Here is a 19,462-nt window from a genome sequence, read left to right on the forward strand (position 1 = left end):
TCTGTTTCTCACAGTATGGCATGGTTTTTGGATTGGTATCTAAAATGATTTTAGAGTTTAGACATTCAAGTTACTGAATTTGAAGAGGTTTGACAGAAGTAAAGGGGAAATTCAGCTCATGGTAGTCTTAGGGAAAGGGGCTAAAATTTGAGTATCCTAGACTGGGGAAAAGTGAGGTGGGTAGCTGGGAGGAAACTCCTTGCAGTCTAAACTTAATTATATCCCTAAGGCAGAAAAGGTTCAGGTAAGTGCAACTCAGTTTACACTGGCTCTGAAAAAAAACAACAACCCTCAAGGAGAGCTTTTGCCAGTGTTAATTGTTCAAAATTGTTTTCTTATGTTGAGCTTATATTGAGTTTTTCTTATGTTTGTGTATCAGTGGTTTGAGAGAACAGACTCACAAAGTGGGTCACCTAGAAAAAACTACCTCCAGATTCAAGGTACTTTATGGTTTCACATCCTCTCAAAAACCTAGTAGAATGATGAGTTCCTAATATGACTACCTGAACCCAATTTACCTATTTAGATGCAAAAGGAGACCAAGCTATGTCTAGATAATAAAAAAGCATCTAGTTTGGGAATGATAGAAAGGTATATAGCTCTACAATATATAGTTATTATATAGTCTATATATTATAAAGTATAGCTATAGCTAGTACAATTTTTTATTTTTTGGAGGAGTTTTGGACATGTAATTTAATTGGAATAGGAAATTTCTACTAGTGAGCAAACTTCCTTTACCAATGAGGATCAGCAACTGTTCTACAATTTATAGTTTTGGGGAGGTGCCTTGGGACACTGAGAGGGTACGTGAAATGGCCCTAGTATGTGTCAGAAGCAAGAATGGAATCTAGGTCTTGTTGATTCTCAGGCCAACTCTCTGTCCACTGTGTTCTGCTGCCTTTCGGAGGTATGTGTATAGGAAGTCTAAAAGAATGTTAGTCAATTATATCAATATATCAATTATATCAATAGATCATGTGAATTGTAGTTTCTTTAGAGAAAATCTAGTATTCAAATCTGTTGACTATAAATGCCTACTTCGGTCTAATTGACAGTCTTGATAGGCTGTCAATTACATTGCATTTTTCATTATTTTGCTTATTTCTGTTTTAAAAAATATTTTATTAATTTTTTTCTGTTTTTTTTTTGTACTCTAGTAATTTCCTGGGCCCCCAGAATTGCCAAGTGTAAGATAAGAGAAGAGATATTCTACATCGAGGAGAGAACAGTCTCTTATCTTACACAAGGGACCCCAGTTTTTTGCAGAGGAACACTTAAGTCACACCAACTAGCTAAGCCATTTGTCTGATTGCATGCGCAACAGTCAGTAGCCAAACTCTCTTGCTTCTTTGTTGAGGGAATGCAGGCTAGTCTCATTATCTCTCCTCTAAAACCAACACTATATTTCTCATATGTGTAAACAAAGGAAGACCTTTGCCACCAAGGCATCTCATTCCACTTTTGCATAGCCTTCATTGTGAGCAAATTTTCCCGACATTTAGACCTAATAAACTCCTATAACCCCTACCCATCATTGATTTGCTCCCTTTTTTCCTTCTATTTAATTTTGTTGGGTTAGAAAAAATCTAATCACTTTTCATGTGACAATTTAAAAAATACTTGCAATATGACATTATTTTCCTTATCTTCTCTTTTCCATATTAAATAGCCCCTTTCCTTCAAATGATCTTTGTCATGGACTCAAAGTTCATATCCTGCTTGCTTTCCTATGGAAAAGGCTTAGCAGTGTCGTCCTTATATAATGTGATAGCTAGACCTGTACACAATTCTCCAGGTGTGGGTCTGACCAGGTCATGTATGTATGTAGGTTGTTCCTTCCTTATTCCTACACATTACTCCTCTCTTAATGCAGTCTGAAATTTTATTAGCTTTATGGATTGCCATATCAAAAATTTGAGACTTTGATTTGCTAAGACCCCTAGAACCTTTGCACACTAATTGCTGCCTAGCCATGCCTCTCTTATGTATTGTTGAACCTTACTTTTTGAACTCAAGAGGAAGTCTACCCCTGAGAACCTAAAAGATTGTCAGTGAAGTGTGTAGCAAAGAAATATGTAAATATGGCAGCCAAAAATCTGGATGGTGTAGGGTTGGTACAATGGAAATATGTTTCATTCTTGTATTTCTCAGAAAGCGAGGACCTCTAGGTAGAAGAATTTGTAAGTTGATAGCTCTTTCTAAGTGGAAAGAAACTAGGGAAATGACCTAAGGTGGTTGGATTCCAAGAAATGATAGCCACTGACCTTAGTGAGATTACTACTCATTTATTAAATCCTATTTTCCTACTTCTGGTTAGGCAGCTGGTACCTCTGCCTGGAATTCTTGTATTCCTTTCTCTCCTTCAATATTGACCCATTTCTAATATATCCTTCAGAATCCAGTTTAAATGCTGCCTCTAATTTTCTTTTATGATCTGTGTTCTCTCTGTTCCCTGAACTCATTTGACACACTTTTATTATACTTTCATATTATATCTAGTATCTTAGTTATAGTATAGAGAGACAACATGATAAAATGGCTAGAGCACTGACCTAGGAGCCAGGAAGACCTATGTTCAAGTCTTGTCTAAGCCACACATTGTTTGATCCTGGGCAAGTCACTTAACCTTTTAGTTGTCCAGGCAGAAATTCTCTAAGATTAAAAGTTGTAGAGAAGGTGCCATTCTACATTGATAGAGGGACAGGAGTTTTCTATGTCAATGATATTAGAGAATAAGTCCTTATTCCTATGGAGTCTGCTTGTGTACTTATCCTATCCCTTTGACTGGCCAATATTTTTTGTAAGTGCCGAAATGTTCTCCTCCCTTTTTATATTTCTCATGATGTCTCACACAAGCTGAGTACTCAGCACACATATGTTGTATGAATGAATAAGCCGTTGTTATCACAGTCAGCAACGCTTGATTTTTTACACATGGGTAACAAGCAATTTAAAATCTGGAATTCTTTTTTTCCCTATTACCTGGAACTCACCTCATAATTAATTAGATTAATCAATTAATACCATTAGAGAAATTAAACTAGTGTTTTTTTCAGGGATAGAAATGGTTACAGTAGTACTTTGTTGTTTATGAGGTCCAGATTTAGTCATGAATAAAAGTTTCTGTTTTCTTCTAGGTGAAAGTAGATAATGATTTCAGTTATGAATTTTACAATAGTAGTTGGTCTTATGTCAAACATGAGGAGACATCTTTTACATCAAATAGTGAACACAGGCACTACTCAAATAAAGATAAAACTCAAGATGAAAAGGTCAGTATAAATTGGTAGAATATATTGAAGATAATGGATGTGAACAATTTCCTTTAGTAACAGTCAGCCGGTGTCATGAGTGAATGGTACTTTTCTCATTAACTGAGACATATTTCTAATGGATCATTGACTTTATATTTAGCAAAAATAATTTAATAGAAGGGTAAGTTTTCATTTTTTTTGTCAAAGATGAATATATCTTACTATAAAAGGAGACAAACTAATCTATTCTTTGAATATTCATATTGTACAATTGTATGATGAGGAATTTATTTATAATTTGATTCTCTTATAAAAGATTCTGTTCTTGTTCCATCTCTTGGGCTTTTATCTTTTTTGACAGAAAATTCATGCATTTGAAAAAGCTTCCCACTAGAGAAAATGCCATAATTTTATAGTTGAAGCTACTAAGGATTCTTTTAACTCACAAAATAACAAAATTCATGGTCACTCATTATACTTTTAAAAATAATTTCCATAAAAATTGTAATTAGTTTTTAACTGGAATGTGCTAACCAGATGATATTAATTATGTTGGGCAAAATAAATGTTGAGGCTACAGAGGCACTTAAAAATCTGTGATATGGACTTTTCCTCAGAAATCTGAAGTACTTCTAAAACACTTGATAATTGAGTATTCTGGAATCTCTTAGGTATCTATCTTGGGAAAAATAAACAGTTGAAATGAGCTGAACTAATAACTATGTGCTTGTTTGCTTAGGCATTTTTAGGGTTGATTATTATTCATAATGTGCATATTTTGTAACATATTTGCAGTTAGTCACTTCCCTAATAATTCAAGGAAAGAGACTGCATTTACTACTTGAGTATGTGATGGTGGGATGGATGAGTGAACTGGCAAAATGTCTTTTATTTTTGTGGATTAAAATTTAAAAATTTTGATGGACCCACTGTTGGTTACAAGGGTGATTTGATATAGGATAGATTTACTTTGGATTCCATCTGAAGGGATTTAGGTACTGAGGTACTAAAAGGACCTTTTTATTTCACCTCGGACCTTTTTATTTCACCTCTAGAATATTCTGTCCTAGAAGGGACATCATTAGAGTAAATATTCTTACAGTTGTTTTAATACTTAATGAGTGATCATGTGTTTCCCTTCCAAACTTGAGAAGATGAGCAGTTTACCCTCCAAAGTCATGGAGGTCATTTAAGGAAAAAAAATAAGTTGTCCCTATTCTACAAGGGATTTGTTGTGGATTGCAGCATCCAGAAGGGACAGGTGTGGAACATCACAGGGGAAAAGGTTGAAAGAGTATGGGGAAGGGTGGCTGTGGGCAATGGACCATTCTAATTTATCTTTGTTCTTCCTTTAGAGTTATCAACTGATGGTTATCAAGAATAGTGTCGAAGTAGCTCAGTTCATTAATAACCAACCAGAATTTTTAAATCTTGCTGAACTCTTTTGGAAAGATCTCTTACACCTCCCTTCTCTATATGACTATAGTTCATATCGAAGAATAATTGAATTGTATGGGACTCATTACCTGCAGTCAGGGTCCCTAGGAGGAGAATACAAAGTTCTCTTTTATGTGGACACAGACAAAATGAAGCAAAATGGTATAGTATTAAAATTGTGCTGTTATTCTGTACTTAGTATTATATTACTCCCTGTCCTGTGCTCCGTGAACTAGCCATTTTCTCTCTTCATCACACAATCCTCCCATTTCTGTGCCTTTTTATGAGCTATCTCCCAAGACCAGAATGTTGTCTTTTCTAATGAACCAATATTTCATGGAATAATGTTATATGACAAAAACAGCTAGAATATACCAAGGGCGTTTTTTTTTATGAACCTAAGAATTTTAGAGTCAATCAATTTCTATACCTTCTAGGATGAAGGTGTACTCCCTTAAAATCATAAACAATCACTTCTCAGCCTTTTGGCTAAAATCAAGAGTATTATCAAAATCATAAACACTTATGTTTTCTTTGGAGACATTCAATTTTGGTAGGATACGGATTTGTGTAGCACCATGTGCAAATTATTCCTTTCACTTAGCCAGAAGAAAATTGCATTTGCTGCCTCAAGTTAAAATATCCTACTGAGAGCACTAGTCCTAGGTAAGGGAGAAGCTGTTTTATACTATTCTCTTACAGGAACCTTAAACTTTCTTAAAAACAAAAAACAAAGCATAAACTGAGGGGAGTAAGGTGGCTCAGTGAATTGAGAGCCAGGCCTAGAGATAGGAGGTCCTGGGTTCAAATCTGGATTCAGACACTTCCCAGCTGTGTGATGCTGGTGCCTAGCTCTTGCCACTCTTCTGCCTTGGAACTATTACACAACATCGATTCTAAGACAGAAGGAAAGGCTTTTTTAAACAACAAAACAAAATCCTAATAGCTAAATATTAATTAAAAAGCAGAAGAGTGGCAAGGGTTTTAGGAAGTGCTTGAGGTCTTGTTTGAACCCAGGATCTCCTAACTCCAGGCCTGATGCTCAAGAACTCTATATTTGATAGACTGGTTTACTCTGTCTCTATCTCTCAGTCTTTCTCTCTCTCTGTCTGTTGTTCTCATATGACTTCTCTCCCACTTCTGCTTTTTTGCTCAGTCTTTCCTGCCAGAGATGCCCTTACCTCGCCTCTTTCCAATATAATCTTATCAATTTTTACAGGCCAGAATTATTTCCTTAGTGAAACCTTCTCTGGCTACTTTAGCTAGAAACAATTTCTTCATCCACAGGGTATCTATGAAATGTGGTGTTTGTACCCTTCATCTGACCCTTATTTAGCACCTGATATGATTAGTGCTCTCTTGTCTCCTCTCTCCAGCTAATCTGGAATGTCTTTAAGGGCATGAATTGTTTCTTATGTTTCTATGCAACCTCCATAGTGTGTGGAGCATAGTAATATGAGCTATTACATAATAATAGCTCAGTAAATATTGATTTCTCTCTTCCTTATCTAACAAGATTGCCTCTGCAATCCCAGAACCAACTCTGCTTTACCACCTTACTCCCTCATGATTTCCCACTCCATCACATTTTTTAAACCCTTTCCCTCCGGAGTTTTAGAATGGATACTAAGTATTGGTTCAAGGCAGAAGAGCAGTAAATGCTAGGCAACTGGGGTTAAGTGACTTGCCTCCAGTCATATAGATAGGAAATAGTGTCAGAAGCCATATTTGAACCCAGGACCTCCTTTCTCTTCAGGTCTGACGCTATCCACTGTGTCACCTAACTGTCCCTTTTTCTCCAGATTTTTCCCCATCCAAGAATCTTTTATCATTTTCTCATTATGATACATTCACTTATTGATACTAGTTTGCTTCTTGTCTTCTGGGATGTAAAGACCAACTCCTATAATTAGGAAGCAACAGAGAACTCATTGGAAGGTTGCAAAACCTAGTTAGATTTTCATTGGATCCTATTTCTTCATAGTTACTCCTCAGATGAGATACATTCTTAAACATCTACCATTCTTGCAATGTACTTTTTACATTTCATGATAGCCAAAGTTGTCACAGACATAAGACAATTTTTTCAAGGCTATTCTGTTTCAGTGTTCCCTACTCATTCACAGACTGTCCTGGTTCTGCTCATGTACTTTGTATCAATTTACACAAGTTTCCTTAGGTCTTTTTGAAAACCCTCTCCTTCACCATTTCTTATTACACAATAATATTCTCTCACATTCCTATGATCCTCTCAGTTTCTAATTCTTTGCCATCACAAAAAACACCACTCTAAATATTTTTGCCCATATGGATCTTTTCCCTCTTTATTTTTTCTATTTGGAGGTTTAAACCTAATTGTAGTATCACTGGGTTAGAGAACACATACAGTTTAATAACTTTTTCAACATAGTTACAAGTTACTTTTCAGAACATTTACTGTGAAGTTCGCAGCTCTACCAACAATGCATTTTAGTGTATCTGTTTTTTCCCCACATCCCCTCCAGCATTTGCCATTTTCCAATTTTGGCCATTTTAGCTAATCTGAGATATGAAGTTGTACCTTAGAGTTGTTATAATGTTCATTTTTGTAAGTATAGGTAATTTAGATACTTTTTACAATAGCTACTGAGTGCTTTGATTTCTTCCTCTGAAAACTGCCTATTCTTATCATTTGACCATTTATCAGTTGGGTAAACTATTTTACTTCTAAAGTAAGTACCTTTGTAGTCACCAAACTGTTAAAGATAATTTAGGGTTTGTGACTTAAAATCTAAATTAATTTGTTGCCAGGGGAAAATCCAAAATAAAATACCCAAGTCAGCTGGAAATTATGGTGATTTTAATTAATTTTTTATTAAATTAAATAAAATAAATTTAATTAATATAGAGAGAAGGAATTAAGGACAAAAGAGAGGGAGAGGAAAGAGTTAATTTAAACTGCTCCGGCTCAGGCTGAGCAAGGCAGGTGTTAAAGTCCTAGGCCAAAGGGGCCTCCCCTGAGCGTCAAGGGAAAAAGGAAGTCAGTCTTATCACTCATCACGAGACTATCTCAAGGAAACTGTCTGAGGGAGCTTCTCCAGGCTGAGTTCCAGGATCGAATTGGCACCCAGGCTGCTCACAGGAAGTGATCAGCCAAATCCATCTCTCCAGGGAAAGAGAGCGAAGAGAAGAAGTAATGGGCCCTATATAGATGATTTTACATCACTTTTTCTGCATCTCATCTGTACCAATGGTAGCTTAGCTTGACTTAGGACAGCCCAAGGGTCTGTTAGCTGTTTCTGCACATGTCTATCAAAGGCCATCCTCCTAGATACTTAATCCTTAAATATGGGTGCAGACATTTCTGACCTTGTTAGACTAAGTAGGGTGGAGGAATGTAGAGTTCCCAAGACATTCCTGATTCTGTTAGAACAAGTATCTCCATTGTTACAATCAAGAAATAGCTAAATCAAATCTTCTAAAGTACAGTCTGAGTAGGGTGGAGTAGTTTTAAAGTTCACAGTCTACATGAAAATGCCAATTTGTATGATATCCAGGCCTCTGAGAATGGATACTTAAGTATGGTAATGTCACTGTTTTAAGAAATTGCAGAAACGAGGGGTATTGAGGTCTTTTAATTAATTAATTAATTAAATTAAAATTAATTTATTTAATTTAATAGTTAATGAACATCTGTGAGGGGAAAAAAAGAACTTCCAGGTTGCTTTGTTGTTTTTTTTATCTGAGGGATTCTAAGGGTTTTTTGAAGACACTTCAGGCAAATCTCTGTGAATAAGGATTAAGAATTCAATCAACCATGCATGTCATTTAAGTACTTATTTTTCCTCCCAGCATTGTGCTTAGTGTTGGGGAAACAGACACAAAAGAAACAGTCCTTACCCTCAAGAAGGTTTTATGCTATTATAGAAACAGCACGTAAAAAATATAAATAAAAGGCATATAAGTAAATTCATAGTATTTTTGTAAATGTAAAGGAATATGAATAAACAATAGAAGTTGATATAGCTAGAGGTATATGGCTTGGAGAATTTTAAAACTGGCCAAAGTTATATGTCTACTTGAAGAGAATGATAAAACTGAACATCTTCCCATCAAACTACTCTTCAGGCATTAGTGCTAAGGCACATTTTAAAAATCATCCCCTACCATACCAGCAACCACAGTTGTTGCTGAAACTAGGTTGCACAGCATATAGGGTCTGGAGTCTGGATGGATCCGATCAAATTTGTACTCAGCCCCTGAACAGTTCTGTGTCTTAGAGAAAGTCATTTTTACTTCTCTTTGCCCCATTTCTCTCATCTGTAAAATGGAGGTAAAAATAGCCTATACTTCCCAGGTTATGAGGATCAAATGAGAAAATAATTGTAAAGTACTTAGGACAGTGCAGGCACATATTATGCACCATGTAAAAGTTACAATGATAATAATAATAATAATAATTAATTGTTTTGAACCTGTGATTTCATTGCTAGAGTGAACACTGGATGTGGAAACCCCTTTTTCTGCTATAAATTAACCACTCAGTTGACTATAAATTTTCTTATAGTCTGAAAGACTGTAGGCCCATGATTTCTGGTCTTAGAGATTGTCTGAACCACCAAAGAGGTTAAGCAACCTGCCTATGGTCATGTTCCTGAGAGTCAGGACTTGAAATGCAATCCCCCCCCCCACTCCAATCCTTTGATCCCCTTATCCCTGCTGCTCTTTTTCATCTTTGACCATAGTTCACAGATAGAAATGAGGGGTCATTGCTCTTTTCCATCTTTCCTAAAGATCTAGTCATGACCAAACTTGCAATTTCTTTTGGGGATGATCTCACAAAGTTACTGAAGATGTAACCACAATAATATTAATAATTATAAAGCTACCAATTGAAATATTTGAATATTGGATAGCTATGTAGCACGTTGGATAGAGGGCCAGGCCTGGATTTGGAAAGACCTGGGTTCAAATTTGGCCTCAGATACATTCTAGCTGTGTGATCTTGGACAAGTCACTTAACCTTGTTTGCCTGTCCCTGTCCCTTCTGTCTTATGCTTGTTACTATGACAGAAAGTAAGTTTAAAAAATTAAATATTGTTTTACTGTTCTTTACAGTTTACAAATTTTTTTTAACATATATTATTTGATCAATAGAGACATCCCAGGAGTAATGGCCATAAAGGAAGGGAAAACAAAACAAAACAGATGAGGTTTTAAGTTAATATGGAAAGTTAATTACATATCTTTTTTTCTTTCAGATTTTAACTTACAAGACATGACACAATGTACCTTATCAAACTGGAATCTTTTTTTTGTTAAAGTATCTAAACAGAAATGTGAGAAACTTATTGAGTTATTTAAATTGGTTTCAGGTGAGTTTAATGATTTCATCCACTTGCTTATGAATTAAAATTATTATATATTATGATTAATGTTTTTAAAAGTGGATGCAAAGATCAGTAATTGCCACAGATATCTGTCATATCCAGCTTTCCTAACTGCTGATAAAGAAGTCAATTTGTTGTAATGAACATTTTCTCTCTCCCCACCCTCTGTCTGTCTGTCTCCCTTTCACCCAACTCTTTATTTCTCCCTCCATCTCTCTCCCTTTCTGATTCTCAATATTTATTTCCTATTTGAAATCTTTCAACTTTTGGAGGAATATTAAACTTGGTAAAACTAAAGAAAAAATATTAGTTACTGTATAACTAATGAAGAAGGATAAACAGGAATCTCCGTTTAGATCAGAGAGATTAGTATTTAGCCCCAAAATATGAAAGCCCACACATTCATAAGCTTCTTTTGTTAATCTTTCCTCTAGTACCCTTTATTGAATAATCTACCTTATTAGGTTAATATTGACAGTAGGGGTATGCTAAGTAACAATGGATAGTATATTGGATCAGAAGACTCCAGAGGACTGATTTCTTTCTTTCTTTCTTTCTTTCTTTCTTTCTTTCTTTCTTTCTTTCTTTCTTTCTTTCTTTCTTTCTTTCTTTCTTTCTTTCTTTCTTTCTTTCTTTCTTTCTTTCTTTCTTTCTTTCTTTCTTTCTTTCTTTCTTTCTTTCTTTCTTTCTTTCTTTCTTTCTTTCTTTCTTTCTTTCTTTCTTTCTTTCTTTCTTTCTTTCTTTCTTTCTTTCTTTCTTTCTTTCTTTCTTTCTTTCTTTCTTTCTTTCTTTCTTTCTTTCTTTCTTTTTTCCTCTTTCTCTCTTCTTCCCTCCCTCTCTCCTTTCTTCTCCCTCCCTCCCTCCTTCTCTCTCTCTCTGTCTCTGTCTCTCTCACTCTCTATCTCTCTGTCTCTCCATCTGACTGTCTGTCTGTCTCTTCCCTCTTCCCTTCTGTTTTAGTTTTCAATTCTTTGTCAGTTATAGAACTGCTGCTATAAATATTTATGTACTGAGGGGTGCTTTTCCTCTCTTTGGTCTCTTTGGGAGTATAGACCTAGTACTGGTATCACTGAGTTAGAGTATGCAAGGATAAATCTACCTCTGCCTGTGTTTTTGCTGTGATCTGCTTCTTGAAAACTAAAGTGCATGGGCACAAGCCACTCAAATTCCACAGAGCACAAATCTCTCTTGCATTTTGGACTGTCTTCTCAAAGTCCAAGTTCTACCTATATTTATATTTTGTGCTTCAAGCTTCTGTCACTCGTATTATGCCTTCTTTGTGAATAGTTGACGGAATTTTCATTTTATATTCATTTGTATATCTTTACTTGATATTTAAAATTCCTTCTTGTACAGAAACAAAAGACAACTTGCTCCGTGGTAATGCATTTGTTAAGGGAGGAAACCCAGCTTTGGTAGCTGATCTTAGTTATTTAAATATGAATGATCCTGCTGGAAATAGAGGCCGTTATGCTTCATGGGCAGCAACTGTGGGGCAGTATCCCCAAATAATAAAACAAAAGGTAAGTGATGTTCTATTTAAGGCAGCAGGAAGTAGATATATTTATTTGTACCAGTAAAATGAAATTATTAAACTGAGACTGCTGTTAGCAATTCCTGTAGTCAAATTACCAATGTATGCACATATAGTAATAAGGAATTGTAGATATTCTTAGGTATATTCCTATTTTAACAGGAAAAGTTTAATGCTAAATACAGTACTGGAGAAATTAGCCACAAAATTTCTATTTCCAATTATTAGCTACTTTTGTCTGGGTTTTTCTTTAGCCCTATATTCACAAGGAGCCAAAGCCTCAGGGTTGCTTGGTCTTATTTCTTCTTTCAAGTGGTCTAAATCTAATATATTAATGGCAGACTAATATCTATTTCTATTTTAAGGCCCATAAGAGATTCTACAATTTTTATGGGCTATTCATTTTTGAGTTAAACCAATTATCCTTCTTAGTCAAGCTATTTATCCTGCTCACATCTTAAAATATATTATAAAAATATGAGATCTGGAGTCACAAAACATAGGTTGGAATCCCGGAGTTTCCATTTGGTAGCTGTGGGACCCAGGCTAACGTACTTGTTCAAGTGATTCCATTCCATTCCATTTCCTTCAATAGATAGCTCCATCTGTCATTTCTACTCTTCACTTATTTTCAATCTCTCCCTCTCTTAGCTCATTACCTACTGCTTATAAGCATATTCATGTCTCCTGTATCCTGAAAATACCCTCTTTTATTCCTTCCATCTTTGCTGACTAGCATCCTATATCTCATCTGTTCTTTGCTGTCAAACTCCTCCTAAAAGTTCATTAGGATTGGTACTTCCACTTTCTCTCTTGTCACTTACCCTTACAAGGCTTCTGTAAATGGGTCTTATCATTCCTCTGAAACTGCTCTCTCTCTAAATTTACCAACAATCTTTTAGTTGCTACATCCAGTGACCTTTACTCATCTTCATTCTCCTTGACCTCTCTGCAGCCTTTGATACTGTTTCTCACTCTCTCCTTCATGATATTTTCTTCTCTCTAGGCTTTTGGGATGCCACTCTCTCCTTGTTTTCTTCCTACCTATCTTATTGTTCCTTCTCAGTCTCCTTTTCTGGATCCTCCTCCAGATCATACCCTCTAACTATAGGTGTCCTTCAAGATTCTATTTTGGGTCCTCTCCTCTTCCCCCTCTATACTACTTCATTTGATCATCTCAACTCCTATGGATTTAATGATCATCTCTATGTTGATGATTCTCAAATCAACCTTTCTTTCCCCAGCTTCTTTGCTGACCTCTAATGTTGCATCTTCAATTGCCTTTCTGACATCTCAAACTGGATGTCCAGTAGACATCTGAATTTCAATTTATCCAAAACCGAACTCATTATCTTTCCCCTTAAATCCTCTCTTACTCCTACTTTCTCTATTACGGAAAAGAAAAATGCCACCCTCCCATTCCTGTAGGTTTGCACCCTAGATGTCATTCTGGATTCCTCTCTACCTCTCACTTTCCATATCCAAACTATTGCTAAGACCTGTGAACTTCATCTTTGAATTATCTCCTGAAAACACCCTCTTCTCTTCTCTGACCTTGCCACTTGTTGGTGCAGGCTCTCAAAACCTCACACCTTGATAGATCTGCTTGCCTCAAACCTTTCCCCACTCCAAACTATTCTCCATTCAGTCATTAAAAAAGATTTTCTAAAGCACAAGTTTGATCATGTCACCTCTAAACTTAATAAATTCCAGGGGCTCCTTATTACCTCCAGGATCAAATACAAAATGCTCTGTTTGGTATACAAAGCCCTTCATAACCTAGCTCCATCCCACCTTTCCAAGCTAAAAAGCTGAAAGATGTAAAAATGTCTCACTCCCCAATACATACACTTTAATCCAGCAATACTGGCCTTCTGGCTGTTCCAAGGACAAGACATGCCGTCTATCAGCTCTAGTCATTCTCCCCATGCCTGGAACATTCTCCCTCCTTCACTCTAACTTCTGACGTCCTGGTTTAAGTCCCTAGTAAAATTCCACCTCCTACTGGTAGCTTTCCCCAACCCCTATTAATTCCAGTGCATCCCCTCTTCTCTTCTCTTTCCTTGTTTATCCTGTGCATAGCTTGCTTGGCATGTATTTGTTTGCATATTGTCTCTCTCACTAGATGGTAAGCTCTTCGAGGATGGGAGATGTCTTTTTTTTTTTTAAACCTTTACCTTCTGTTTTAGAATTGATACTGAGCAGTTAAGGGATAGGTAATGGGTTAATTTCTCAGGATCACATAGCTAGGAAGTATCTGAGATCAGATTTGAACCCACAACTTTCCATTTTAAGACCTTGCTCCCTCTCCATGGAGCCACTTAGCTGCCCCATGGAATTGTTTTATTTTGTTTTGTTTCGTTTTTGTATTCCCAACACAGCACAGTGTGAGGCACATAGTAAACACTTAATAAATATTTATTGAATGGAGTTGAATCTAATTATGCTTTTTGAGCTTCTGTTTCTCCCTCTTATAAAACTGATAAATACCTACTTCTCAGGATCAAATCAGATTAAGTAAACTTAAGTGCTAAATGAATGTCAGTTTTTCTTTTGCTGAATTTCAAGTCCATTTTCTTTTGTTCTTCTCTTGGTCGAAAGAGAGCTTCTGCGTCACAGTTTCCTTATAATCCTTCATCTACTAGAAGACATTCTTTTCTCTTTCTTCTTATGTAAGACCTGCCTTGTCCTGGATCACTTTGATTTCCCTGAGTTCTCAGTAAAATAATAAAAAAAAATGAACAGCTGTCTCAGAAAATGGACAAAACAGAATTAGTAGGATTAGCATCCTTTGGCTTTGGTTCAGAGACATTAACCTATAAACCACAGGGAAGAAGCTATTTCCTAAAGTAATCTATGTGTTTAACTTGTCTTGGCCCTTATAGCTTGCACCTCTGTATGAGCTTGTGAAGGATGTTCCTTGTGCACCTGTCAAAAGGATATATCTAAAAAGAGCCATTGAGGAGTATCTGGCAGAATCTGACCCTTGCCATTGTAAGCCTTGTGAAAATGATGGTCTAGCAGTGGTTGTGGGAACTCAGTGCCAGTGCCACTGCAAACCTTACACATTTGGTATTGCATGCGAGCATGGATTCCTTGTGGAAGATCAGGCAGGTCAGTACTCATTTTATTTCCTGAAGTTACTTTTGACATTTGGGCATTTGACTGTAGCATTGGCAATGTTCTATGGAAATTGATTGATTGTTCATTCCATCCCTATGGAGAAGAGAGATTTTGATTTTCTGGTTTTTGATTTCAAGACAGAAGGCATGTTTATTTCTTCCCAGTTTTTTTTTCTTCCTTCAAGAATGTCTTTCTCTAGAGAATCTGGTACCCTGTGGCTTCTTTCTTCAAGATGGAAGTCAGAAGATCAAGATTTTTCCTTTTTTTCAAGCTCCATCAATGAGGAGAATCTGATGCAAATAAGCTTTGACCTTCTTCCAATGTTAATTCAAGGTAGTGTAGGCAGTAGCATTCAGAGCTTGACTAAGAATATGGGGATTTAGGTGTTAGTTCAATCTCCTTCCCCAATCATTTACTGCCAAAGTGACTTTGAGCAAGTCTCTTACTTTCTCTAAGTCCTAATTTCTTTACTAGGATCTGGATTTGGAATCAGATGTTTTGAATCCTGGTTCAGATGTGGAATAGTGCATTTATTGTGTGACTTCAGTTGATGTATTGGTTGGTTTAATGAAATTGCTTTTTTCATTTTTTCTTTATCACATGAAACAGTGTTTTGGCTCATAGTAGCTGTTTAGTAAAAACTTGTTGATTGATTTATTACTTACATGGAATATCTTGCTGGGTAGGGCAGGAGTCAATGATATATTTGGAAATTAAAGTAATTTAAAAATAAAAACTCAATTAATATTCAAAATTAAAAATTTCAAGATCAAACAATATACTTTATGTAAGATCTTATTATAATTCTTGCTAGAGTAAGCTCTAGTATAGCCCTTCCTAACAAGTGTTAAGGATAAATTATAGGATTGAGACTGAATGTATTTTTTTAGTGGTTGCCAGGGATTTAAATTCTAAATCCCAATGAAATACTTAAGTCAGAATGAAATTTTATGATGGTTTATTTACAATAGAAGGAAGAAATTAAGAATGAGGTAGAGAGAGAAAAAAGGAAGATTTGCTCTAGCCTGGTCTCAGCCAGGGGGAGCTCAGAGACCTCAGCCAAGGGGCCTTCCCAGAAGATTAAATCTAACTTGGTTTCCAGCCACAAGGCCACCTCTAAGATGAGGGGCTTTCTTGGAGGCTAGTGCCTCCAGAAAGAGCCAAGGAAAAGGGAAGTTAGCCTTAACACTCACCACGTGATCATCTAAGAGAAGCAGTCTCAGGTCCCACACTGGAGTTCCTCCAAGTCAAGTTCCGCCACCAAAAGACCCCTCATAGGAAGTGACACAAAATAAGGCAGTTCTTTACATCACTTTCTGTGTCTCACATGTACATCAATGGTAACTTAAACTTGGCTTTGGACAGCCCAGGGGGTCAGTCAGTTATTTCTGATTTGTCACTTGCTAGCACACATGGGTCATAGACCTTCCTCTCCCACAGTTAATCCTTAAATGGGGGTGTATACATTCCTTGTTGCTAAAATTCTAAAGACTAAGCAGGGTGGAGTAAATCTAAAATTCACACTGGTGTGAGGGATCAAATTGCTTTGTATGGAAAATATCTTCTCAGTGTATCACATATAGAAGAGTGATTAAAAATAATCATATGTTCTTTAGTCCAAGAAAATACATAAACCAGGGGTATACACTTAAATTCTGAAGAACTAGCCTATAATTTCAGAAAAAAATTTGTATCCATCCTTTATGTCTCTTGACCAATAGGAACTGTTGATGGAAGATGGAGTTGCTGGTCTCCTTGGAGTTCTTGTACAGAAGGGAGGAAAGTAAGGAGAAGAAGCTGTGACAATCCACGTCCTAGTGGAGGTGGCAAATTTTGTAATGGAGAAGCATTTGAAATGCAGCCCTGCAAAGATGAAGAGTTGGAACATATCCGGTAAAAGCAAAACTAATCTTCTAATTAATCATTGTGTGAGCCACTGTACCACAGAGTAGTCATTCAAATAGTATTTTCTTGTTTCTAACTTTATTATCATGATTATGATTATGGTATAGTAGATAGGATACTGGGCTTGGATTTGGGAGAACCTCAGTTCAAAGCTCACCTAAGACACTTATGATCTTGGGTAAATCTCTTAACTTTTCTTCAGTTTCCTTATTTATAAAATGTTTGGAGGGAGTTGAATTTGATGTCTTTTAATTTCCTTTCCAGCTCTGAACTCATTCTATGATCCTATTTATCTTGTCTGTCTCTTTTCTGTTGTCATGCCTTTGCATATAGCATTCTCCATGTCTGGAATGGTTACTTCCCATATTTTTGACTGTTAAAATCCTTCCCTTCCTTTAAGGCCCTATCCAGGAGCCACTTTCATGAAGTTTTCCTAGACTCTTCATTATAAGTGAGCCTTTCCTATTGAAACTTTCACATGCCTCTTTTTGGATTAGTCCTATTCTCTCATCATATCATAATATTTATTTATGTTATTTCTGTGATTTCCCCTACTAGGGCAGGTATTATGTTTTGTCTATTTTCTCTCTGGAAGGTCTACCAGAGTTCATTAACAGGTGGTTAACCAATCAACTAATCAACAAGATCCTACTATAGTTATTGAGTTCTTACTCTGTACCAGGCTCTATGTTAGGGACCAAAGATACAAAGACCAAATAGCAATAGCTCCTGCCCTCAAGTAGCTTATGTTTTAATGAAAGAATATTTGTGGTTGAATGAAATGAGAAGCAATTTGAAAACAAAGATATGGCTTATGTGAATAACTAACTGGCTTGCCTTCTAGCAATCAGGGTGAAGTATGGTGGATAGGAAGTCCTTGTGTAGTCAAATCAACAATATCTATTAAATATCTGATATGTGCAGGACACTATTGTTTCTTTTTCATATGAAAGTTAAATGTGCCTTGAAAAGGCATAGGACTACCCAGCAGAGTTCATTTGCACAACTGAATAGGGAGGAAGAGGAGACTCACTTTTTCATATACAAAGGTACTGCTCTATGTCATAGTGAATTATTTGTGCAAAAGACTATTTATGACACAAGATTTGCAAAGTACTGGTTTAATTTTTATCAATTTTATTTCATTTTCAGTTCTGAATTTTCTCCTTTCCCAACCTAATGGCTAATGCAAGAAAAACAAAGCCCATAACAAATCTATATGGTTGTGCAAAATGAATTTCTGCATTAGCCATGTTCTTCCCCACCCCACTCCTCCAAAAAAAGAAAGGGAAAAGAACATATGTTCCAGTTTTACTTTGAATTCATCACTTCTTTATCTGGAGGTGGAGAGCATGTTTCATCATAAGTCTTTTGGATTTGGGTTTGATCATTGTGTAGATCAGAGTTTGTAGGGCTTTCGAAGTTCATTATCTTTGAAGTACTGTTGTTATTGCACAAATTGTTCTCATTCTGCTCTCTTCACTTTGAATCTTTTCATGCAAGTTTTCCTGAAACCATCCTGCTCATAAATTCTGACAGTACAATAATATTTCATTACATTCTATAGCTTGTCAAGCCTTTCTCCAAATGATGAGTATCTTCTTAGTTTCTAGCTCTTTAGTACCCCAGAAAAGTCTGCTCTAAATATTTTTGTATACATGGTTCCTTTTTGTTTTCTTTGATTATTTTGGGGCATAGACCTAGTAGTGGCATCACAGGGTCAAAAGGCATGCATAGTTTAATAGCTTTTGGGATAGAATTCCAAATTGCTTTTTAGAATGGTTGAACAAGTTCATAGCTCCATTAACAGTACATTCATGTACCTGTTTTTCTATAGCTCCTCTGTGCTGGTTTAATGTTCAGAGTTGTTGCACATTGATTATCCTGAACTGACCTTCAAAAACTGGGAGAATCTCTCCACTAGACAATGCTGGCACCAACTCTACCAAACTTCCCCCCCCCCAATTTGTAAATGCCTTAGACTAAGTTATATCAAAAGAAGCTCCATAAATACATCAAACCCTGATCTAGCCCACTTTCCTCCACATGTCATTGCTGTCTATTTTCTTGGTAAGCCCATCCTAATTATGCCTTCAAGAAAAAATAGGAAATGGAATATTTGGAGTTGGGTCATTCGAGTTGGTAAAAAGGAAGCTCTAATTGTTGGATGTTTAAAGAAGCAAGCTTGCTTATTCAAAGGACTTCTGTTAGACTGCTGAACACTTTTGACAGACTTGCTTTTGTGGACTTTTAAATGCTGTGACAAGGAAATCACTTTAAAAGACTGATATATATTAATTTAAGGTCGCCAAGGAATTCAGCTATGTAATTCCTAAATGAAAACTCAAGTCAGCCGTCAGCCTTTTATAGAGTTTAATTACAAACAGGAGGAAGAAAGGAATTAGAGATAGAGATAGATAGATAGAGAGAGAGAGAGAGAGAGAGAGAGAGAGAGAGAGAGAGAGAGAGAGAGAGAGAGAGAGAGAAAGGGGAGAGAAGGGAATAGGGCTTAAATACCCCCTCTGTTTAGGCTGGGCCAAAAGGCCCAAGCCCTTAGATAACTGGGGCAAAGAAAAGAGATCAGTCCCTATTATTCACGTGACCAAAATGGAGAAACAGTCTCTGGGGCCTCCACCTCCAGCTTCCTTCAGAGCAAGCTTCTCAGAGCACCTCTCCAACCACTCAGAGCCCAAACTCTCCACCCCCCCCCCCAGTCCTCAGACCCCGCTATCTTTAAGGAAACCCTCCAAGTTCCCTCCCCTCAGTTCTCATATCTACCAATCACTGTCCATAATTTTCCCTGTGCCAATGGTGGCTCTAGCTTAACCCAGGACCGC

General features: G+C 36.5%; 1 protein-coding gene across 1 annotated transcript in view; it reads left to right on the forward strand.

Moving 5' to 3' along the window:
* Positions 1–19,462, forward strand: part of C7 (complement C7) — a 70,827-nt gene that overhangs the window by 14,066 nt on the left and 37,299 nt on the right. The window contains exons 7-12 of the mRNA XM_007487414.3: positions 3,141–3,275; positions 4,613–4,856; positions 9,935–10,048; positions 11,420–11,586; positions 14,483–14,711; positions 16,442–16,613. Coding sequence (XP_007487476.2) covers positions 3,141–3,275; positions 4,613–4,856; positions 9,935–10,048; positions 11,420–11,586; positions 14,483–14,711; positions 16,442–16,613 — 1,061 coding nt within the window. The remainder of the gene's footprint in view (positions 1–3,140; positions 3,276–4,612; positions 4,857–9,934; positions 10,049–11,419; positions 11,587–14,482; positions 14,712–16,441; positions 16,614–19,462) is intronic.

Source organism: Monodelphis domestica, chromosome 3, assembly GCF_027887165.1.
Source record: "Monodelphis domestica isolate mMonDom1 chromosome 3, mMonDom1.pri, whole genome shotgun sequence".
NCBI classification, from domain to species: Eukaryota; Metazoa; Chordata; class Mammalia; order Didelphimorphia; family Didelphidae; genus Monodelphis; species Monodelphis domestica.